Here is a 23,816-nt window from a genome sequence, read left to right on the forward strand (position 1 = left end):
ATCTCCAGGAATTTCCTAACCTCTAGCTGGCAACCCCTGCAGGGAATTACACAGCTTCTGTTGGGGGACTGGTGCCATGCTTCCCACAGGTGCCAGGGCATCCTTGATTTCGGGATGGGTGGGGGAAGAGAAGAGCCAATGCAGTGCCCTGTCACTTTTCTCGGTCCAAGCTGCATTTGTTGCCATTTGAGTTTGCAGGCATCAAATTCCAGCTCTCCCCTTCCCCTCCCTCCTCCAGTTCTGGAAAAGAGCAGCACAGGAAGTGTACACGGTTTCCATAGCAACTCTCCTGCAGCAGCCAGGAAGGAATGGGGAGAGGAGGAAGACGAGCAGGAGGAAGTGTACCTGGTTTCCATAGCAACCCTTCGGCAGGAGCTAGGAAGGACCCAAGAGGAGGAGGAGAAGGAGGAGGACGAAGAAGAAAAGGGCCAAGCGTCATGCCCGCTGCCTGCACCCCGACTGGTGAGGCCTGCCTTGGTCTCTTCCTACAGATGTGGGGTCCTTTGGTGTGGGGTTTGTGGGTAGCTGATACAGCCCCATAGACTGGCTTAATTTGTGTCTTCCTTCCTAAGCAAGATTCCTTTGCCTTCCCTAGATAGAGTTCCCCGCTTTTATAGAAATATATATATTTAATTTTGGGAAAACGAAGAGATGAAAAAGAAGACATGGGGAGGGGGAAATGAGTGCATGTTGTAATTCAGGGGTAGACAAACTGCGGCCCTCCAGATGTCCATGGACTACAATTCCCAGGAGCCCCTGCCAGCATTTGCTGGCAGGGGCTCCTGGGAATTGTAGTCCATGGACATCTGGAGGGCCGCAGTTTGACTATCCCTGTTGTAATTGAATGTTTCAAAATATAAGAAATAGGAAATATTTCTCCCTAACGCCCCTCATTACAGTGAATTTTATTGTCTTGTAAAACACAATCGATCTGTAGGGACACGTTTATCTTCAACATTTTGCTTGACAAATATTTGAAAGGGATCTGCTTTTCAGTGGAATTCTTTTCGCCGTTGCTGTAGACTTGGTCGGGAGTCGTTTTTGCCATTTCTGCAAACTTGCGATTACTTTTGGTAATATAAGAAAAATACAGAGGGGAGATCAGGATGCCCCCGTTCTGTTAAGACCCTGCCATGACTTCGAGTTGAATGCCTCTAAGCATATGCAGAGTACTTTCTTATGAGAGAGAGTGTGTGTGTGTGGGGGAATATTTTTAGAAATAAATAGATAAAATTTGAAATTAATTATATAGATGAGCCAGTGCTGTGCTGGAACTTAATTTGAATTGCTACCCAATCAGGCATTGAATAAGTCCTGGATGTGATACGCTCCTTTTACCTCCTGTGTTTGGTTGCCAGCCTCCAGGTGAGGCCTGGAGGGCTCCCAAAATTACAGCTGATCTAGCTGTTAGAGCTCATAGCTGCTTTGAAGGTTGGACTGTATGGCATTATATAAGCTGAGCTCCCTGCTGTACCCGTCTTCCTTAGGCTTCGCCCCCAGGAGTTTGAAGAAGAGTTGGATTTTATACCCTGCTTTCACTACCCAAAGGATTCTCAAAGCTGGCATCTCTCTAGACTGACTAATTTCATCAAAATGGTTCATAAAACTTTGGAAGTTGCTGTCCCATATTCCAGACATCCACCCCTGGCTTGCTGGAGACTCACCAAAGCTTTGTTCTCTAGAGTTCCCAACTTCCAGGTGAGGCCTGGAGATCTCCCAGAATCACAACCCATCTCCAGATTAGGCATCAGTTCTACTGGACAAAATGGCTGCTTTGGAGGGTGTGGCTTTAAATGTCAGTGAGGACCCTCCCTTTCCAAACACCCCCCCCCCATCTCCTGATTTTTACCAACCCAGAGCTGGTAACCCTATTATCCCAGAGAATAATCAGTATTTTTACCCCTAACCTGACAATCTAATGCTGTTTGCATTATATCGATTTGAACTCGGGTCTTCTTCTATCCCCCCACCCAATTGAAACAGAAAGTGTTCTGCACGTGATTGGGGAAGCTCAGAGCAGGGAAGGGAGCCAAGCGCAGCAGGAGTCTCTTTTCTTGAATGAGGAGTGGGGAGGATTCTCTGCTGAGAGACGTTAGGGCTTCTGGAGTGCAGTCACTTTTAAACAGGGAAGGAAGCCTTGCAACCAGGAACCAGGAAGTCTTTGAACTGACACCCTGGCCAATCAGAGAAGACTGCTTTGCTATGAGGCATGGAGCAGTAAGTTAAATTGCAAAAAAGAGAAACCTATACACTTACTGATGGCGATTTTTCAAATATCAAGGTTTATTTTCATTTCTAGATATCGCGGGGAAAAGGTAGGGTCACCACAAATAAATCATGCATGTTGCAGAGGGAAAATGTAAAGCATCCAAAATCAAAGTGGAAATCAAATTCAGGATAGACGGCAGGGATTTAATTGATTTGGGAATGAGTAAAAATCCCCATGCGGAGTACACCCTGGTCTCATCTGGGGATGTGCACCCCTACGTCCCCAAGCCCTGTCCTCCCCACTCTCTACCCCCCAAATCTCCAGGAGTTCCTGGAGATTTACTAGCCACAAGTAAATGGGTGAGCCTTGATTATGACGGCGTGGGTCCCCTTGGGTGGCAGAGTTGTCCCTTTGAAGAGTCTGCCCTCCTTTCTCCTGCAGGTATCAAGAACAAGCAGCGATTCCACAGCATCCACAAGGCAGTAAAAGCTGGGAATGTCCGACAGCTTGAGGACCTGATAAATTCTGGAGCCAGCATCAATGAGGTGGACCCAATCCACAAGTTTACTCCCTTGCACTGGGCTGCACATTCGGGGAGCCTGGAGGTAACAGGGGTGGAACCAGGGTATCACTGAGTAAACAGCTGATTAGAGTGTGCAGGTTCTTTATGGTGGAACATGCACATGACTCAACAGCATATGAAGAATATCCTAAAAGAAGGTACATCAGGAGATACGAAGTGGACATATTTAGATTAGGGACGTCCTAATATTTTCAAATAATTTCCTCCTGGGTCCTGATTGGCTCAGTTGGAGACTTCCTTTGAGCACATTTCCTCCCTGATTCGTTCCACAACAGTCAGTTAGGCAGTTAGGACTCTCTCTCTCTTTAATTAAGTTTAATTATTGGATATAATTAATTTTATGCATGCTCACTAAAGCCTATACCCAGAATTAAACTTGTTGCTGGGAATAAGGATGGGAACCTGGAAAGACTGATGGATGGAACTGTCCTGTTGTGGAAAAGGGCCTTAGTGGGGTAGGCCCCACAGGATTCCTGCCGTAAGCGTCTTCTTTCCGGACAGTGTCTGCAGTGGCTGCTGTGGCACGGAGCAGACAAGACGGACGTGACGGTGAGGGGATGGACCGTGGCTCATCTCACTGCCATCCGCGGTCAGGATGCGTGCATGCAGGTAAAGCACCCTCCGCTAGAGCTTTGCTTGGGGGGGGGGGCAGCTGCTTCAGAGTGGGGTTCCCCCGCAGGCACGGTGATGCCCCCTAGGTTCTTTCTGAAGCCTCACAGGGCAGCCAAGCTCCCCGGTTGGCTTAACAGTTCTTGTCAAATCAGCTCTGAGTTGGGGGTGTAGCCTGAGAAGGGCAGGGTTTGTGAGGGAGGGATTTCAATGGGGCATAATGCTGTAAAGGTTGCTGTTTGTTTCTTTGCTTGTTCATTTATTAATTCATTCATTAATTCATTCATTCATTCTTAGGGCTGATCCTGCGTTGAGCAGGGGGTTGGACTAGATGGCCTGTATGGCCCCTTCCAACTCTATGATTCTATGATTCATTCATTCATTCATTCATTCATTCATTCATTCATTCATTCATTCATATACCGCCCTCCCTGAAGGCTCAGGGTGTTTTACATGGAACTGAGAACTATATATGAAACCGTACATATAAATTATAACATTAATATTACTAACTGATAATAACAGGGTAACAGTACAACATTAGACAGTAATAATACAAACAAGTCCAGGAGCAGAATGTCTTGATGGTTTTTTTTGGGGGGGGGGGGTTGGGCAGGGGCTCTGCAGATGTTGTTGGTTGTGCCTGGTCTCAACCAAATGCCTGGCGGAAGAGCTCCCTTTTTCAGGTCCTGCAGAATTGTTTTAGCTCCGTCAGGGCCCTGATCTCCTCTGGGAGCATGTTCCACCAGGTGGGGGCCGGGACAGAGAAGGCTCTGGCTCTGGTTGAGGCCAGGTAGACTTTTTCGGGCCAGGGACCATTAGCTGGTTGGTGGCAGCGGAGCATAGAGCAGGGAGGTGGTCCCCCAGGTATACTGGGCCCTGACCACATATGGCCTTGAAGGTAATTACCAGAATCTTTAGCCTGATCTGGAATTCAACTGGCAACCGCTGTAGTTAATGGAGAATGGGCCGGATGTGGGACCTCCATGGTGTTGCTGTGAGGACTTTGGCCACCACGTTTTGGACCAGTTGTAGTTTCCAGGTCAAAGCCAAAGGCAGGCCTGCATAGAGCCACCTGCGTAGGTCACCTTTTCAATTGGCCATTTTCTCCTGGTGAATGGATCAGCGTCACCTGGTGATCAGTGGGAATCCCAGGAGACCTCCAGTTCCTGTCTGGGGATCGGCTGTCATACATCTATGGTTTCACCACAGAGTTTCCAGTTATTCCTACAGCTACCTGCCATCACTTCCGGGTTTCCCCCGGAAGTGGTTGCCGGCACCATCAGGGAGGCTGATTTTATGAAGGTTCAAGGAGGTGACGGGATGTACGAGAGGGTTGTGAGTGTCCTGCATGGTGCAGGGGATTGGACTAGATGACCTAGGAGGTCCCTTCCAACTCTATTGTGCTATGATTCTATCCTCTTCATGTTTCCTGGCCTGGCCTACAACGAGGGGCAGGAAATCCAGGAAATCCAGGACTGAAGTCTTTGCTTTGGGGAAGAAATATCTGGCCAAAGAAGCAAATGGGCACCAAGCTGGAAATCACTAGACTAGAGCATGACTATATATTACAGGCCTTAATTCTAAGCCTAGTTTTTCTGTTGTTGTCTGGCTTAACAGGCCCTTCTCGTTGATAACGTTGATCTAGGAGCTCAGGATGACCAAGGCTGCACTCCGGCACATCTGGCAGCGACCCACGGACACTCGTACACCTTGCAGACCATCCTCCGGAGTGGGGCGGTAAGAGGAATTCTGCCTCCTAATAGGGCTGCCAACCTCCGGGGGGGGGAGCCTGAAGCATCCCCCGGAATTATAGCTCATCGTCAAGCAACAAAGATCTGTTCCCTTGGGGAAAAAATAGCTGCTTGGGAGGGTGGGCTTCATAGCATTCTCCTCCACTGAGGTCTCTCCCCTCCCGAAATCCCACCCAGTCCTGGCTCCACCCCCAAAGTCTCCAGGTATTTCCCAACCCAGAACTGGCAACCCTACTTCCTAAGCTCTCTTGCAAGGGACTCAGTGTCTTTCCACTCTAACTGCATACAGTTTGAGATTTCTAGGGTTTTCATGTCGGTAATAGAAGAAGAGTTGGTTCTTAGATGCTGCTTTTTTCTACCCAAAGGAGGCTCAAAGCGGCTTACAGTCACCTTCCCTTCCCTCTCCCCACAACAGACACCCTGTGAGGTGGGTGAGGCTGAGAGAGCCCTAATATCACTGCTCGGTCAGAACAGTTTTATCAGTGCTGTGGTGAGCCCAAGGTCACCCAGCTGGCTGCATGTGGGGGAGTGCAGAATCGAACCTGGCTTGCCAGATTAGAAGTCCGCACTCCTAACCACTACACCAAACTACACCAAACTTCTGACCTGACCTGGATTGCTCAGACTAGCCCGATTTGTCAGATCTCAGAATCTGAGCAGGGATGACCCTGGTGGGTAGTATTTAGGGAAGCCAGCCTGCAGGTGGGACTTGGGGACCCCCCATAATTACAGCTCATCTCCAGGCAACAGAAATTAGTGCCTCTGGAGAAAATGGCCACTTAGAAGGTGGTCTGTATAACATTGGACCCGAATGACGCCCCTCCCCTCCCCAGATCCCGCCCTCTGTAGGCCCCACCCCCTAAAGCTGGGGTAGTCAAACTGCGGCCCTCCAGATGTCCATGGACTACAATTCCCAAGAGCCCCTTGCCAGCGAATGCTGGCAGGGGGCTCATGGGAATTGTAGTCCATGGACATCTGGAGGGCCGCAGTTTGACTACCCCTGCCCTAAAGTGTCCAGGTTTTCCCCAACCCAGAGCTGGCAATCCTACTAGTATTTGGATGGGAGTCATCCAAGAAATACCAGCTTTCCTACTCTGAGGCAGGCAATGGTGAACCACCGCTGAACTTCTCTTGCCTCGAAGAGCTTACGGGAGGTGGTGGTGAGGGGGTTTGATCATGAGTCAAATGTGACTTGACAGCAAAAAAAAAAAAAGTCTTCTGCCCAGATGTTGAGTAGTCTCCCCAGGCTGTGGAACTCTCTGCCTCAGGAAGTCAAGCCGACCTTTGGCTTTCTACAGATCAGTGAAGACGTCTTACAGAGAATCTTTCCGCAGAAGCAAAATCCAGCTGTTTCCCATTTGATCCTTTTAAGATCCAGATGTTCCCCCTCAAGCTTTTAAAGTTTTGATTGTTGCTTTGTGTCATATTTAAATTTTTTTGTTTACTGTTTGTGTTATTCATTGGTGTTTTGGATTATAAATTTCGCTGTTTGTGTTTGGTTTTTTTTGCTGTTTTGTTGCTTCCCCCCCCCCTTTGCTCTTGAGCTCACGGTAATTGTAATCCACGGGCATCTGCAGTGCCACAACTTGGCCACCCCGGGCCTAGATCCTGGCTGCAATCCAGCTACTTTTCAACACTATCTCCAAGCCCCCTGTTTAAATACTTCCTCTCCTCTCCTTTTCTCCATGAAACCTAGGAAGTAAACGTTTCCGATAAGAACAGCTGGAAGCCCATTCACAACGCCGCCTTCCACGGCCGCCTCGGGTGCCTGCAGCTTCTGCTTCGCTGGGGAGCCACCCTAGACGATGCGGATAACAACGGAAATTTCCCGGGTACCGTAGGGGCCCTCCGTCACAGAGTTGGATGGGGAGTAACACTTGGGTGGTGGAATGCACTGTGAAGTCACAACTGAATTATGGCGACCCCTGGTGGGGGTTTTAAGGCAAGAGATGTTCAGAGGTGGCTTGCCATTGCCTGCCTCTGCCTAGCAACATCCTGGACTTTCTTGGTGGTCTCCCATCCAGGTACTAACCAGGCTTGTCCTTTCTTAGCTTCCAGGATCAATAAAATTGGGCGGGTTTGGGCCTTCCTGGTCGGAACCGGAGGCATACAGAGGTGGATTTGCTATTGTCTGCTACACTCTGAACTTCCTTGGTGGCTTCCCATCCAAGTATTAACCAGGGTTGTCCTTACTTAGCTTCCATGATCTGGTTAGCTCTGGATCGCCTGGGCCATCCAGGTCAGAGCAAAAGACACACAGAGGTGGTTTGCCATTGCTTGGCTCTGTGTAGCCACCCTGGGCTCCTTTGGTCTCCCATCTAAGAACTAACTGGAGCAAACTTGCTCAGCTTTCAAAACCTGATGAGACTGAGCTAGCCTGGGCCATCCAGGGACAATTACTTAGATTATGTATGTTATGGCAAATTATGGTCAGGGGTGACATGTCTAGGGTTGGGTCCCACAGATCTATTCCCCCAATACTGGTGCTTCCTTCTATAAAGAGCAGGGTTCCTTGAGCTTGAATCAAGCTCCACCATTGGGTTATAGATCCACAAAATCCTGTCTGATGTTCCCCTCTGTACACGGCATGTGTGCTTATTCACATACCCTCAGAGGGCAAAGGGATAAAGGTTGAGCTTGACACCAACGACACCAGAATCAAGCCCAACACCAAACTATGCATATGAAGATCTACAGATAAGGATACAGTTGCCAGGTCGAGCAACTGCTTGGAGGGTTGGGGGAAGGGACATGAAACCATCTGGATCCCTACATTAATTCTGGGGCCTGGGGTAACTCTAGGGATTGCCAGAAACACTATGGTAAAAGCATAGCATTTCCGGTGACTCCTAGAGCTACCCTACGCCACTTCCGAGTTTTTTCCGGAAGTGATGTAGAGACGCAGCCAATGGCATTGTTTGTTTTCTAATTTGGTAAAGAGTACTGCTGGCACAAGGTTTGGACTTAATGTTCTTTTATATTATTATTATTATTATTATTATTATTATTATTATTATTATTATTATTATTATTATTATTATTATTATTATTATTATTATTATTTGATTTATTTTCCACCACTCCCTACAGGCTTGTAGCGGGTAACAGTAGTCCTAAAATCCCCCATTAAACCCCCCGTTAAAAGACTATTAAAGACTATTAAACTGGAAGGGGTGCGGGGTGGGGGTGGGGGTGGGGAGCCAATGCAGCCTCCAGAGTGTCCAGGCGAAATACTGAAATATCGCCTGACTCTCAGTGCTGTCTTGGTTGGGGCTAAGGATCGTTTAGTTGGTTTTAACACTGCCCGAACTTCCCTTCTTACTTTGCAGTCCACCTGGCGGCAATGGAAGGGCACCTGCCCTGCTTTAAGTTCCTCGTGAACAAAATGCCTACTTTATCCCACTCCTTGAAAGCCCGAAACGACCACGGGGAGACCCCCAGGGACCTGGCGGAAAGGTTCTACAAAACAGACGTCGTGGTGTATATCGATGGCCTACTAAAAGAGAAAGATAAACCGAAGACACAGGAAAGTTAGTTGTCGGGGACAAGGGGATGTGGACCTTCACATGAGAACCAGTAGGGTGGCCAGGGTCCCCCCCCCACCTGGAGACTGGAAAGGGATTGGGGAGGGGTGCCAGATCCAGGTTGGGAGACTCCTGGAGATTTGGGGAATGCTGGCAGGGGCGCCTGGAAATTGTAGTCCATGGACATCTGGAGGGCCACAGTTTGACTACCCCTGCTCCAAAGCATCCCATCCCATAGAAGAAGAAGAAGAAGAAGAAGAGTTGGTTCTTATATGCCGCTTTTCCCTACCCGAAGGAGGCTCAAAGCGGCTTACAGTCGCCTTCCCATTCCTCTCCACACAACAGACACCCTGTGGGGTGGGTGAGGCTGAGAGAGCGCTGATATCACTGCCCGGTCAGAACAATTTTATCAGCGCCGTGGCGAGCCCAAGGTCACCCAGCTGGTTGCATGTGGGGGAGCGCAGAATCGAACCTGGCATGCCAGATTAGAAGTCCGCACTCCTAACCACTACACCAAACTGGTTCCCCTCTACAGAGGGGAACTGATCTCTGTAGTCCAGAAACGAATTGTAATTCTAGAGGATCCCCCCACCTGGAGGCTAGCATCTGGGAAAGACCCAGGTTCAAATGCCTGCTCTACATTAGCCTACTTAAATTAACCTCCTTTACAAGGTTGTTGTGAAGATAAAACAGAGAACGGGCGTACCAGGTACGTTGCCCTTAGAGCACTGTCACATAGAGGTAAAGCTGTACCGGTTGAGTTTCCCTTTCCAATACATCAAACGCACTGCCCCCTGCCAAAATTTGACTCCCTGGGACTAGGACCCTGCTTTCTGCCCCAGAAGAGGGCTTCAGTTTCCATTCTGCAGTGCTCTCGGTTTACTATATCTGTTTCTAGGGATGCTGGGCTCCAGGCTCATCTCCAGGCAACAGAAGTCAGTTCTACAAACTACAAGTACAACTATATAGGCTAGATATCAGGAAAAAAAATTCACAGTCAGAGTAGTTCAGCAGTGGAATAGGCTGCCTAAGGAGGTGGTGAGCTCCCCCTCACTGGAAGTCTTCAAGCAAAGGCTGGATACACACTTTTCTTGGATGCTTTAGGATGCTTAGGGCTGATCCTGCGTTGAGCAGGGGGTTGGACTAGATGGCCTCTATGGCCCCTTCCAACTGTATGATTCTGTGATTTTGTCATTCTGTGATTCTGTTCCCCCGGAGAAAATGGCCACTTAGAACGTCAACTGTATGGCCCTATGCCCCATCGAAGTCCTTCCCCTCGCCAAACTCTTGCAGGCTCCACCCACCAAAGCCTCCCATTTTTCTGCAGCTGGTAACCCTATCTGTTTCTGTTTCCTTCCCTACTTAGATTTAAGGTTCCCGGGTCACGATGCCGCCTTCAGAGGGGATTTTGACACCATTCGATCCTTGCTGGAAAACCGCGTCATCAATATCAACGAGCGGGATGACAAGGGATCAACTCTCTTGCACAAAGGTCAGGGCGACCTTCCCGTTCCCATCACTGTTGCTCCTGTGTTTTGTTGTAGGTGCCCCAAAGATTGGCAATATGGAATCATAGGGTTGGAATGGCCCTCAAGGGTCATCTAGTCCAGCCCCTCTGAAGAATGGGATGAAATTGATTTAAAAGAATTTCCAGCTAAACATCACATAGAATTTCCTGACAGTTAGTAGAACAGGCTTCCTTGGGAGGTGGTGAGTTCTCCTTTGGAAGGTTTTAAGCAGAGGCTCGATGGCCACCTCACAGAAATGCTGATTTTGTGAACTTAGGCAGATTGTGGGTGACCACAATCAGAGAAGACTGTGTAGGTGCTTGGCCCCCTTTTTTTTTTAAATCAAACTTTTTGTTTTATTTTCCAAGAGTAAAGATAGTACAATACAGGTAATCTACATTATTGATACAGAAAAAAATAGATTATGCTCTTCATTTAATACACTTAATTCCCCGTTTCAATCCCCTTTTAACTTATTTTCTTAGGTAATTCAGATAAGGGCCCCATTGTTCTTGAAAGGCCTCTTCTCTTCATTTGGAAATATAAGACCCCACATAGCTACACAACGGTGTGAACTTTTGCCCAAAGCTTATAAACTTTTTCACTTTTCCACCACATTTAGATAGAGAAGCCTACTTTGTTACCATCTTTCCAACATTTGTTAGCATAGTTTTTAACAATTTTAACGGTCATTTTTGGTGTCCCATAACACCTATAAAACAATTTATACTTAACACAATCTTAGAGCCATCCACTATTCCGCCACATTTAGGAAAAGAGGCCTACTTAATTGTACAGAAGAAAAATATATAAGTTGTTATATGAGTATAAGTTATATAAGTGTAAGTTGTTAATACAAAAAATAGTAAAATAAAGTCTTCGTTGGTTACATTTACACCTCCTCGATTAGATGCCTCCTTTTAGTTATGCTTTAAGTTTAGACTGGGAGTCACTGCGGAGATATATTGAATAATACAGATTCAGCTTGCATAGGAAATCTAAGACCCCACACTTACATAATAGTATAGACTTACAATGAGCAGCAAAATATAGTCTTCATCTGTTATTCTTAAACCCACTCCGTTAGGTGTCTCCTTTTAATTAAGCTTTAATTTTGGGCTGGAAGGCACTGCGAAGATATATATTTAATAATACAGATACGGTACTGAAAAACAATTAGGACCAGTTTAATTTTTTTATTAATTGGGAGGTGAAGGTTAACACTTCCCTCGCTCTGATCCCTATTTCTGGAAAGCTACACACTACACACTTGGGGCTTTGTTATCCTGATCTACTATCATGCCACCACATCACACAAACCAATTAATCACTGTGTGGTTGAAGGTTAGCTGCGGCAGCCATTTTATGACTCCCTGCACCTCTTGCAGCAGCCATTTTGTGGTTTTTTGCACCTTTTGTGGCAGCCATTTTGTGGCTTCCCGCACCTGTTGTGGCAGCCATTTTGTGGTTTTCTGCACCTTTTGCCGCAGCCATTTTGTGGCTTCTTGCACTTCTTGTGGCAGCCATTTTGTAATTTCCCGCACCTCTAGTGGCAGCCATTTTAAAGCTTCCCGCACCTCTTGCGGCAGCCATTTTGTGGTTTCCTGCACCTCTTGTGGCAGCCATTTTGTGACTAGCCAATTTTTGTGCGTGGCTGTGCCCAGCTACTCTTTCAGAATGCCAAAGATGCCTGCAGGCTTAAAAAGGTTGGGGACCTCTGCTCTAAAGTCAGAGCGGTTTCTAGGGTTGGGAAATGCTCGAAACCTCAATGGGCAACACTAGTAAAGCCAATAAGTAAATTCATCATTTGTCCCAAAAATCAAATATGCCAGAACTCTGACTGGTTATTAAGCGTTTCCAAACGAATTTTCTTCAGTGGCAAATCATAAGAGGGATATAATAAACATCCGTTTTAAGTTAATGACTTCCAAGATCCACAGGGAAAATGACATGGAAGAAAGGCTATTGCAATTACTTCCTCAACTAAAAATATTACAAAGTAATTATTCTGTTTTTTATAAAGGGCCAGTATGATCTGATAGCCCCCTTTTAGATAAATTGAAAATTACTTTTAAAGGTTTCTCTGCCTGTGTTTTTGAAAACCCTGCTGAAATTCCTCAAGTTTCTTAGTCTTAGGTGGTCTGGATAATATAGATTTAATTGGAACAGAGGCCTCATCAGGAGAGCTGTAAGATTTTCCCTCAGTACTGAAGCATATCTTTAAATCCCAGTGCACTGATTTTGTTCGAGATTTTTGTTTTTGTTTTTTTTTACTTGGAGCCATGGGTAAATGTTATCAGGATTATAATCACCCAAATCCCCATTAAGCTTTTTGTTTTTGTATTCTTGAAGGGTTTCTTTAAAGGTAAAGGTAAAGGTATCCCCTGTGCAAGCACCGAGTCATGTCTGACCCTTGGGGTGACGCCCTCCAGCGTTTTCATGGCAGACTCAATACGGGGTGGTTTGCCAGTGCCTTCCCCAGTCATCACCGTTTACCCCCCAGCAGCAAGCTGGGTACTCATTTTACCGACCTCGGAAGGATGGAAGGCTGAGTCAACCTTGAGCCGGCTGCTGGGATTGAACTCCCAACCTCATGGGCAGACAGATTCAGACAGCATATCGCTGCCTTACCACTCTGCGCCACAAGGGTTTCTTTAAGTTTCTTTAATTCTGCTTCCGTCTCGAAAATCTTTCTGTCATAAGCATCTGTCGGTAAATCACCTTTCAACGTATCCTGAATGTTAATAACTTCAGTATCTAGTCTTTTAATCACCATAGAAGATTGTTCTATTATGAGGAGCATAAGGACAAGGGAGCATTTAGTCAGTATAGATGCCCATTTGACAGTAAAAGATGCTTTATCTGTTCCATCTGTTCCATATAATATATTTCTGGTAAGGCCTTGGAGGAGGAGCTGGTCTCATGGCTTAAGTGCCACTCAGCGCTTAACACCCACTCAGGGTCGCTGTCCCGCCCCTGAGTGCCTTCTCCTCCTCCAACCGGCTTCCCTGTCTGTCCAGCAGCCAGCCAATCACCTTCTGTCCACCACCCCTGACTACCGTCTCCACTTCCCTCAGCAGAGGGCAAGATTTGGGGAAGGGAGGGACTTCAGTGGGATATAATGCTATAGTTCCAAAGCAGGTAAACTGATCTCTGTTGCCTGAAGATCAGTTGTAATTCCAGGAGATCTCCAGCCAGCCCCTGGAGGTTACACAGTAGACCAGGCATCACTGTGCTAGAGAGCCTAATATGGTCAATCCATATAAATTGAATACATTCTGATCCGTTTCGAGGTATATAATTGCATAAGACACACAAGTGGGGTAATGCTGCTTAATCATATTGAAAGGGTCATGAGTTAAGTTCTAGAAAGAAAGAAGCTAATTTTTCATGGCGTATTTTCCCCCTCCTCAGCTGCCGGGCAAGGGAATTTGAACCTGATACAGTGGCTGATCGATAGAGAAGCGAACTGTAACATCACCAATGATGTCGGAGAAACACCAAAAGACGTTGCCAAGAGGTAATGGGCTACACTAGGCTCTTCCAACATGGCGTCTGTGAAGAAGAGGAAGAGTTGGTTTTTATGCCCTGGTTTTCAATACTCGAGGAAATCTCAAAGTTCCCTTCCTCTCTGCACAACAGAGACCCTGTGAGGTAGGCAGGGCTGAAAGAGTTCTGAGAGAAACTGCTTGGTCAGAACAGCTTTATCATGGCTGTGACTAGCCCAAGGTCACCCAGCTGGCTACATGTGGAGGAGCGGGGACTCGAACCCGGCTCACCAAGTATTTTTAGAAAGTGGGTGAGGCCAGCTAGTGGATTTGACCACTAGAGGTTTTGTTGGCTGCGCAGATTTTTAAAACATTATTCTGGCAGCAGTTGCCACCACTGTACAATGATCTTCATGGTGTACGGTTACTGAAGGCAAGCCATGGCAGCCATTTTGTGGCAGGTTCTACCTCTTGTGGCAGCCATTTTGTGACTGTGCTCAGTACAATGTGTACAGATATGATGCTGAGTTCTTTTCCAGTGGGGACAAACTTTTCTAGATTAATTGTTATATATGTGGACAACTCATGCTACTGAGGGCCCAATCCACATAGAGTTCCTAAACATAGGTGTGGAGTGGAGAAAGAACAAGAGAATTAGACTAATTCATGGTCCACTGATGGCCTTTAGCCATGATAGCTAAATGGAGCCTCCATGTTCAGAGGCAGTTTGCACATAAAAAAACCTTCTGGATGCTCCACTTTTCATCCTTCTGGGGGCAACTGGTTGGCTATCATGGGCATAGGGTTGCCAGCCTGGGTTGGGAGATATTTGGAGTTTTGGGGGGTGCAGCTGGGAGTGGGTGGGACTTGGGGCAGGGAGAGTCCTCAGTGGAACAAAATGCTATGGAGTCCACCCCCCAAAGCAGCCATTTTCTGTCTGTTGTGGGGAGTAGAAGGGAAGGCAACAGCAAGTCGCTTTGAAACTCCTCTGGGTAATAAAAAGCGGGTTATAAAAACCAACTTTTCTTCTTCTTCTATGAAGTCCACCCTCCAAAGCAGCCATTCTCTCCAGGGATCTTTTCAGCTTGGAAACGAGCTATAATTCCTGGGAATTCTCAGGTGATAGAATCAGAGTTGGAAGGGACCTCAAGGGTCATCTAGTCCAACCCCCTGGAGAATACAGGAAACTCACAACTACCTGTCCACCCACAGTGACCCCAATTCCATGCCCAGATGATCCCCCCCCCCACTGCTCAAATCAGAACCCCCTGGCCAGTCTATTCACTTTGAGACTCCAAAGTGACACTTGGTATTTCCCTGCAAGAAAGGACCACAAGAGACAAGAACTTTATAACAGGATGTTGGACCAATTTGACTGTCAGATCCAGCAGGGCTTGTTGAAGATTCTGTCACTGCATATCTTGAGATATTACAAGATGTCATAGTCCCATTGTATACGGCACTGGTCAGACCACACCTGGAGTCCTGTGTGCAGTTCTGGAGGCCTCACTTCAAGAAGGACGTAGATAAAATTGAAAGGGTACAGAGGAGAGCGACGAGGATGATCTGGGGCCAAGGGACCAAGCCCTATGAAGATGGGTTGAGGGACTTGGGAATGTCCAGCCTGGAGAAAAGGAGGTTGAGAGGGGACATGATAGCCCTCTTTAAGTATTTGAAAGGTTGTCACTTGGAGGAGGGCAGGATGCTGTTTCTGTTGGCTGCAGAGGAGAGGACACGCAGTAATGGGTTTAAGCTACAAGCACAACGATATAGGCTAGATATCAGGAAAAACATGTTCACAGTCAGAGTAGTTCAGCAGTGGAATAGGCTGCCTAAGGAGGTGGTGAGCTCCCCCTCACTGGCAGCCTTCAAGCAAAGGTTGGATACACACTTTTCTTGGATGCTTTAGGATGCTTTGGGCTGATCCTGCGTTGAGCAGGGGGTTGGACTAGATGGCCTGTATGGCCCCTTCCAACTCTAGGATTCTATGAGATCCAAACTACATGTTGGATCAATAATGTGCCTGTTTTCCTCTGACTTGATTTCAAACACATCCTCTGCATGGGAACTCATTTCCCGATCTGGATTTGGCCCAGAATCGGGGAGAACGGGCGACCCCCTTCACCTGTGCCATTTCCTTGATCTGAAGCATCCCCATTGGGGAGGGGGGATTTGCCTGGGTAGCCCATCGACACACTAACAGACGTCTGAACTGCACAGGTTCGCCCGGCTGGCTGCTGTGGAATTTTTGCGTAGCAGAATGGGAAACGACTCCGACGAAGAACTCGACGATAAAGAGAGGCGGTTCTTCGAAAGACACGCCGTGGAAGGCAGCACGGACTTCAAGGGCGACGTGATCCTGGACGAGAGGAGCAAAACAGCTGCTCGCGGTGCGTTGGTGGCCTCCACACGTTTGGGAGGAAATGGTAGTAAATGGGGTTGATTGTGCCACTCGGAGTCCCGCCTGTGGACAGATAACTGCGTGCTTTTCCTGCCAAAAGCAGCAGTTTTAAATATCAGCACAGCCAATCAGAAGCCTTGTTGGGCAAAAGCCCTACTTTCTAATACTACTTGGCTAATATCATAAAAGGTGTCCGTGTGCATTACTGTGTGCCCATGGGTACCATGTTGGGGACCCCTGTTCTCGGGGGGAAATCAAGGCCTATTCCGCACATATAAGATAATGCACTCTCAATGTGCTTTTGCAGCTGGATTTTCCTGTGCAGAACAGGATAATCTACTTCCAAAGTGCATTGAACGTGCATTATCCAACATGTGCAGAATGGGCCCTACTCACTCTACCAGGGACTCTTTTCTTGCTAGAATCCCCAAAGTATTCAGATTACTTCAACTTGAAACTTAAAGTACTCCTGTTACCCTAATGGGGATGCAATTGGGAAGGAGATGAGATTATCTTCCAGAAAAAAGACTTGATTAGTTGTTGAATAAATCCTTAACACTAGGGATGCCTGTAGCTGGAAAGAAAGGCCAAATTATTGTCCTGGAAACAGCGGTTGTTCATCATGGGCTGGGTGCGTGAAGTCACTGAAAGAACCCTTGATTAGAGGGTGTGATTGCTTTCGCATGGGTTGTCTCACCGGGAGACGCCCTTCACTGCAGGCAGCCTCGATCATAACTCTTTGGCTGGATGCAGGATGAACTCTCTGTGCATCCCTGACCTGCATACGTGTCAGGTCCCTGTTGACTTTCTCCATGAACACATCTGACATGAGCTGCAAAACTAGTTTGTCGAGGTAGCGATACGAAGCTCACGAATATTCTTGCTGAAACTGATTTGATAGGCAATACATTGATCAACATATCCCCAGAACCCCACCCCTGACTGACGGCAGGCAGATTTCCCCCGTTTCCAGGAAAAGCACGCAAACCAGTATTCTGCCTTGGGTGTGCATGACTTCATTCGTGCAAGGCTGGCTCAAGGCTCCCCTCACCCACAGCTCCCTCCTCTCAAGGGAAAATTGGCAATTAGACGACACAAAGCAAAAAAAGAAGAAGATACAATCAGTTAACTTTCCCAGACTTGCTCCCTGCTGGCAGATGATGGTATACAGACTGACAGTACCAAATGAGCACGGCAGGAGCTTGGCCCCCAAGCAGATATTGGCAATGTGTTCCTAAGATCTGGGGAAGAGCTAGGGACCACGGATTCTGACAAGGTGGAGATCTATGGATAACACTATCTTGCTTGAATCATAGAGCTGGAAGGGATTCTCCAGGGCCATCTAGTCCAACCCCCTGCTCAGTGCAGGAAATTCACAACTACCTGCCCATCCACAGTGACCCCAGTTCCATGCACAGATGATGCCGTCCCCCCAAAACCCCCCAGAATTCCTGGCCAGTCTGACCTGGAAGAAATTCGCTTCTTGATCCCAAAGTGGCAATCGGCAATTTGCTGGGTATGCAAGGAAGGGCCACAAGAGACAAACACCGGCACATCCCTTCCTGCCCACCCGCCCACCATCTGCCGAAGTTCACAGAATCAGCCCGTCTAACAAATGGCTATCCAGCCTCTGCTTAAAAAACCTCCCAAGATGGATAACCCACCACCTCCTGAGGAAGCCTGTTCCACTGAGGAACCGCTCTAACTGTCAGGAACTTCTTCCGGATGTTTAGCCGAAAATCCTGTTGAATTGATTTTAACCCATCGGTTCTGGTCTGACCCGCTAGGGCAACAAAACATGTTTATCCACGTGCAGGTGCCAGTTGAGGGACAACAATATAGGGCACAGGTCCCCAAACCTTTTGAGCCAGCAGGCACCTTTGGAATTCTTCGACAGGGTAGAGGGGGCAAAGCACAAAGTGGCTAGGAGATGGAGCTGGTGACAAAAGGGCTGCCACAAGGGGCCAGGCAACCACAAAATGTCAGGGAGGGAGGTTTTCAGAACTCTAATAGTAACTTTTCAACATCTTTATTTCAGTTTAGCTTCTAAAACAGGCGAGCTCTTTGTGCTGTGGGGGCAGCTGCTGTTGAAATAATTTTAAACTATCCGCACAGCCAATTGGATTGCCAACACGTGGCCCAGCCTACTTTCCCAAAACACATGGGGGCGGGGCACCAGGAAAGGAGTCTACCGGGGCTTTGGGGCCTATGGGTCCCATTTTTGGGATCCCCCAATAAAGGCTCATAGTTGAAAATAAGACTTCAAGCGAATCTCTGGAGTTTTGGAGGCGGGTCCCAGCAGCTGGCCCGAAAACAGGAAGGCGGGGAAGGACAGAATGCAAATGTAAAATATAATTTTCCCTCCCAGAAAGGGCGTACCAGAAGATCCAAGAGCTGAAGAGGCTCCTCGAAATAGCCACCAGCAACTTCAAGCTGCTCGGAGGAATAACCCCAGAAGACAGGGAGAAGAAGAAAGTCGAGAAAGAACTCGAACAGTAAGAACTTTCCCGCGGCCGGAGGATCCCGTGAAACATTATGGGCTTTGGGAATAACTAGGGCAATTGGACGAGCAAACCGTACCAAGGACAGGTGCAGAAGCCGGCCGGAGATGGTGGCTGCTGGTCCAAAGCTCCCAAGGCTTGCTGGGACAGAGAAACAAAGGAAGACTCCCTTTCCTTTGGCTTTCCTTTCCTTAGAGAGGCAGGCTGGCTGGATTTGCATGCAAGAGATCTCTGACACAAAGAGACCCTGATTCTTTGCAGATTGTGTCTGTGTGTGGGAATCCCTCCTGCTTTGTGCAGTCCTGTTGGAGTCACAACTCAGGGCATTCACAGCCTTTAATCTTTATTGCTTTGCTGACCTCTGCTGGCTGTCTTGGGCCCTGGCTGAGCTTATGCACAGTCTTTGGCCTTCAAAGCTCCACTCAACGGTCAGAGGTTGGTAGACAGGATAGATTTAATTATACAAGTGCCCAAGCAAGGGCCCTTTTGGATGCTCCAGGCGAAGCAGAATCTTCCTTAGAAAGCAGCCAGATCGGGATCCTGAAGTGCTTGGGTTTGCCCCCCAACTTTAAAATAGGGGAGGGCATCGAAATATGGTTTGAGGCAGCCCATCCTGCTCCCCCACTCCTCGCAGGCTGCCATCTCATTCTTGTTCACACTTAGTGAGGCTGCCGTTGGCCCAGTAGGAGTGGCTCATCTCTTGCCTCACCTTCATTTCCCTGCCCACGCCGATTTTACCAGCAAGAAAACAAGCAAACAAAAACCATGTTGTGGTGACTAAGAGCTGCAGACTCTCATGTCGAGAACCGAGGTTGATTCCCCAACTCCTCCCTATGCAGCCAGCTGGGTGGCCTTGGGCTAGTCACAGTTCTCTTAGGGCTGTCCTCGCAGAGCAGTTCTGTCTGAGCTCTCTCAACCCCGCCTACCTCACAGGGTGACTGTTGCGGGGCGAGAAAGTCGGTAAGCTGTTTTGTGGCTCCTTTGGATGGTGAAAAGCAGTGCATTTAAAAAAGAAACCATCTTCGTCTATAGGTAGTGAAGCTCTAGGCTTTTGCCCCCATATCTATGATAAAGACCATCAAGACTGGGGGAATTCCTAGAGTGTCACCCAGAAGTGATGCCACCGCTCCCAGCTTTACCCTGCCCAGACCTCTCCCATTGTCGGCTAGAGCAGGGCTCGAATACGTAGACCAAACTGCTCTGGAGGTTTCATTAAAGGAAGTTAAGTCACAAGCCAAAACCTCACTTTGCCTCCAACAGGAAGGTCGGGGAGCTTCAGAACCAGCTGGAATATGAACGGATCCAGCGGGAGAAGCTGGAGGCCCAGCTGGACGAGTCCCGGGAAGAGATCATGAAACTCAAGGAGCTGCTGGTCAAAGAGCAGGAGGACAATCCCCATGTTGCCAAGACCGCCGGCTCCGTGGTGAGCATCGCGCCTTGCCCACTTTTTCTTGGAACGTGGGGGAAAAGGCGCTGGCTTGTTACCAACACCAAGGGCGTGGCTATCGTTTCAGAAAGCAGCCGGGTCGGCCTGCGGTAGAACAGCTGGACTTGAGGCCGGCGGCATCTCAGAGACCAACCAGCGTTTCAGGGTAGGAGCTCTTGAGAGTCAAAGGTCTCTTTGTCAGATACAAGTAAGAACAGCGGTCCCCACGCAAAAGGACAGACGGACATCGATCCAACATTAAAACCCCCCAATGCTCAAAAACCAGCAGGAGAGCATTTTAATATTCCGGGTCACTCCACTGCTGGCCGAAGAGTGGCAGTCTTCCAAGTTGCTTCGAGGGGAGATTACAATGTGAGATTGCGAAATTTGAGATAACCCACAAGTTCAGCTCTGCTTCCAGGGCTGAATAATGGCCCTTTGTCTGCCCTGGAGCCCTGATTTCATTCTTCATCAGGTCAGCTGCCTTGTGTTTGGGCTCAGGCTTCAGCTCTCTGCTGGAAGGAAGCACAGACAAGTTGACAGGTAGGCAGGGAGTATCCAAAAGAGAATGCCAAAGGGACAGATGGAATGCAAGGTCAGGCAGTACAGTGAGTCAGGGGTTCATTCAGACAGTCCAAGGGCATCGACAGAAGAAGCAGGTCACGGGTAGCTGCAAAGCTGCATCCTCGACCCAGGTCTTCTAGCCCCATATTAATGTAGGTTTGTCAGCAGCCTCTCCATCCTCACCGTCTCACCAATTTACAGGCTTCTGCAGGCAGCAAACATCTTGCTAACCTGGTGATATACCTTTTAGACTAGAGCTCTCTTGCTGCTGTTTAACTGGCTCAGGTAAGCCAGGTGGGCTAGCAAGACAGGGAGCTGCAGCTGAAGGCTGGGGCAGAGGAATGAGGAGCTTCTGCAACAACTTTGGAGTTTGAACCAATTAATCTGCAGCTCCATTCCCTTCTGCTGGTCAGAGCTCTCTGCCTGTGGAACTTCTGGCTAGGCTAAGCTCTCATCTAGCTGTGGCCTGGGTGAAGTTGGGAGCTCCTGGCAAGGCTCTACCTCCAAGGAGTCCTCACTAACAGGACCTGGGCTCACAACAATCCTTCAAGCTTATACTAAACAAAGCCTGTTCTCTAAACAGCCCTCTGCTCTTGGTTCCCACTTGTACCAAGCTATCAGAAATAAATGTTAAAGTGTCCTTTTATTCTAGTCAAAACATAATTTCTTAGCATATTTGAAAGGCTCCTCTATAACCCATTTCCCCTATGTTCCACTGTCGGTTAAAGTTTACATAACAACATTTATTTTATTTTATTTTTTACAAAAAGAGAGATCTGATCTTGGTCTCCCATATGAAATTCAAGTGAATTTCCAGCAACTGTATGATCAGTTAGAAGGCTTTAATCATCTCCTTCATCTCAATTTCATCAAAGCACAGTAGGGATTTTGAACCTGGATCTCCCCGATCAATCTGACACCCTCACTGCTGTGCCATGCTGGCTCTTGGTCCATTTGGATTTTGACAAGGTGGCACAGGGGTTGAAAGTCTTCCCTTTATATAAGAGTCAATTCTTCTTCTCCTTCCCCTTCTTCTTCTCCTCCTCCTCCTTCATCTTCTCCTCCTTCTCCTTCTCCTCCTCCTCCTCCTTTTTCTTCCTCTTTTTCTTCCTCTTCTTCCTCCTCTTCCTCTTCTTCTGCAGGCCAGTGAAGCGACCTCTGATTCAGGCCGGGAGAAAAAGAAAGGGAAGAAGAAATCCCTCTACAGCCCCGGGGGTATTTTCGTGAGAAGGTTCTAGGGAGGAAGGAACGGAAAGCCATGGTCTTCCGCTGGTTCGTCAGGTCGCAAAGATGATTTCAAGAGGAAAGGCCTTCAGATGAAAATGCAGTGGCTCCCAAAATTCTTCCGGTGGGAAAAGGGAGCCCTGCCCTCTCCCTGCACCATGAACAGTGCCAGACACGGGGCTTCAGCTGCCCAAAGTCCAAACACCCGGGAAAACCTTAAAGGAACAGAAGATCAAGCCACTTGCCGGCATAGCAAGGAAGGAAGGAATGGCACACGTCACCAATTAAGATGTGTCAGAGATTCGCAAACGGTTTGATATTTTAATTGTTAAGTGTGCACATGTCTTTCGAAGCAAAGTTCCTGGGGCAGCTTGCAAAACGTACCCAAAATTTGCAGCATTTCCTAGATGCTCACAAATAAAGTCCGTAACAAAAGAAAAGTCTCGCACACTTTAAAAAAAGAAAAAAGGGCAGCGGAGGTTACGGGGGAGGCTGACGGAAGTGACGCTTAGAGGTAGGGGGGTAGGAGCAATGGCTGGGAATGCCTGACTGGGGAGAGCCCGGGTTTCTTCACATACACATAGCCCAGCCCTGACATACACCCTGTTGTAACCGGAAGCAAAAAGGAAACGTGGGTTCCTCCGTGTTCCCTCACTGCGGGGCATCTGGGAGCAAGTTGTGTCAAGCCTGGGACCGCCCCGGACCACGCCCGATTCCATGCAGAAGGTGGATTTGAAACCCGGACCGAACTCTTGGTGAGAGGGGCCTAATGTGTTGTGTAGCCTAATCCATCAGGATGCCTTCAGAATGACCTTATTGTTTGAAAATAGTTTCTCATACACGCGCAGCCTTTTCTTCAGTCACTGTGGTGGCAGCTGCTGCCAAAGCAACATTAAAAAAAAAATCTGCACAGCCAATCAGATCTCCAGTGGCCAATCAGAAGCCCTGCTGGGCAATAGCCCAATTTGGCTCTGCCCACTTTCTAAAAAGACCTTGGCAGATGGCAGGGAAGTGTCAGCGGGCGCCATGTTGGGGACCTCCACCTTCGAGCAAGCTGCTGTCCCAGCTGGTGAGACCTGAATACTTCAAGCTGCTCTGCTGTCCTTCGAAGAAAAGACGTGGGCCGCTCTGAGCAGCCAAGTGACCAAAGGGGACAGGGTAATGCCACCACTGCCCCCCACAAAATGACAGCCTTTGGTAGCTATTTCCTTTATAAAACGCCTCCAAAAACTCATAGGAGAGCTGTAGCAGAAAGGAACACTAGTATTCCACCCCCCATACGCATGGACCATCAAGAAGAAATGGGGGGAGGGCATCTTAAAATGTGCATGCAGGTTACAGGGATGTTCTTTTTTTTTAAGCGCCAGGTCATGTTCCTGTTGGGGAAAGAAAGCAAATGCCTTTGCATATCTAGTTTGGCTCAGAACCTCTTCCGCGTGAGGTCTCTATGCTGAGCCTGGCTCAGTGGTCCCCGGGGCCCAGCAGCGATCTTTTTGGCAAAGAAGAAAAAAAGTTCTTAGAAAATTCTTGCACAAAATCATGCAGTCTCCTGTTCTGTGAGTGTGTATAAAGATGTGCGGAATGGAGCATGAAACTCTGAATCCCAGGGCCAAAAGGCAACATTAGAGGGAAGCTTCTCTGCCTTGTTGTTGGCCCTCCAGAGGAACTGGTTGGCTAATGGGTGAGACAGGATGCTGGGCTAGATGAATATTAGAATCCTAGAGTTGGAAGGGGCCATAATGGCCATCTAGTCCAACCCCCTGCTCAATGCAGGATCCCCCTGCTCTGATGGACCCTCCCTGGTCTGACCCAGCAGGGCTCTTCTAACCCATCTCTCTGCAACTTCTGTAGAAGTTCAGATTGATCTAAACCTCTGTTGTTGAGAGGAATATCTCTGGCGCCGCTTGCTACAAAATGCTCTTCTTGAGTAGAATTTTACAACATTCGACTTTGGGGGTTCACTTCCAATCCGCTGGCCCAGGGGCTGCATGATGTTGCCTCTTACCAGCTCCACTACAGAGATGG

At 48.1% G+C, this 23,816-nt stretch overlaps 2 protein-coding genes across 5 annotated transcripts in view; one reads left to right on the forward strand and one right to left on the reverse strand.

The window, feature by feature from the left end:
• Window positions 1–23,816, reverse strand: part of DLG2 (discs large MAGUK scaffold protein 2) — a 1,130,680-nt gene that overhangs the window by 91,227 nt on the left and 1,015,637 nt on the right. The gene's annotated exons all lie outside the window — the stretch shown is intronic.
• ANKRD42 (ankyrin repeat domain 42) lies at window positions 313–22,219 on the forward strand. Of its 4 annotated transcripts, none has more exons than XM_077341356.1 (13): window positions 313–462; window positions 2,651–2,814; window positions 3,294–3,401; window positions 5,022–5,141; window positions 6,852–6,987; window positions 8,485–8,685; window positions 10,046–10,171; window positions 13,602–13,707; window positions 15,896–16,065; window positions 18,445–18,571; window positions 19,838–20,000; window positions 20,092–20,169; window positions 21,710–22,219. In XM_077341356.1, the coding sequence occupies exons 1-13, from the start codon at window positions 438–440 to the stop codon at window positions 21,803–21,805; spliced, it is 1,620 nt and encodes a 539-aa protein (XP_077197471.1). In that variant the 5' UTR covers window positions 313–437; the 3' UTR covers window positions 21,806–22,219. The 4 variants fall into 4 exon arrangements, with proteins under 4 accessions (XP_077197471.1, XP_077197472.1, XP_077197473.1 ...); XM_077341359.1 differs by lacking the exon at window positions 313–462 and adding an exon at window positions 1,548–1,698; XM_077341357.1 differs by lacking the exon at window positions 20,092–20,169.

The sequence above is a fragment of the Paroedura picta genome, chromosome 6 (genome assembly GCF_049243985.1).
Source record: "Paroedura picta isolate Pp20150507F chromosome 6, Ppicta_v3.0, whole genome shotgun sequence".
NCBI lineage: Eukaryota > Metazoa > Chordata > Lepidosauria > Squamata > Gekkonidae > Paroedura > Paroedura picta.

Excerpts from the sequence above, each read along its gene's own strand:
- ANKRD42 (XM_077341356.1), top strand. The coding sequence starts at position 438 with ATGCCCGCTGCCTGCACCCCGACTG. Across the intron at positions 3,402-5,021 it reads GTCAGGATGCGTGCATGCAG|GCCCTTCTCGTTGATAACGT; the intron begins GTAAAGCACCCT and ends CTGGCTTAACAG. Across the intron at positions 6,988-8,484 it reads TAACAACGGAAATTTCCCGG|TCCACCTGGCGGCAATGGAA; the intron begins GTACCGTAGGGG and ends CTTACTTTGCAG.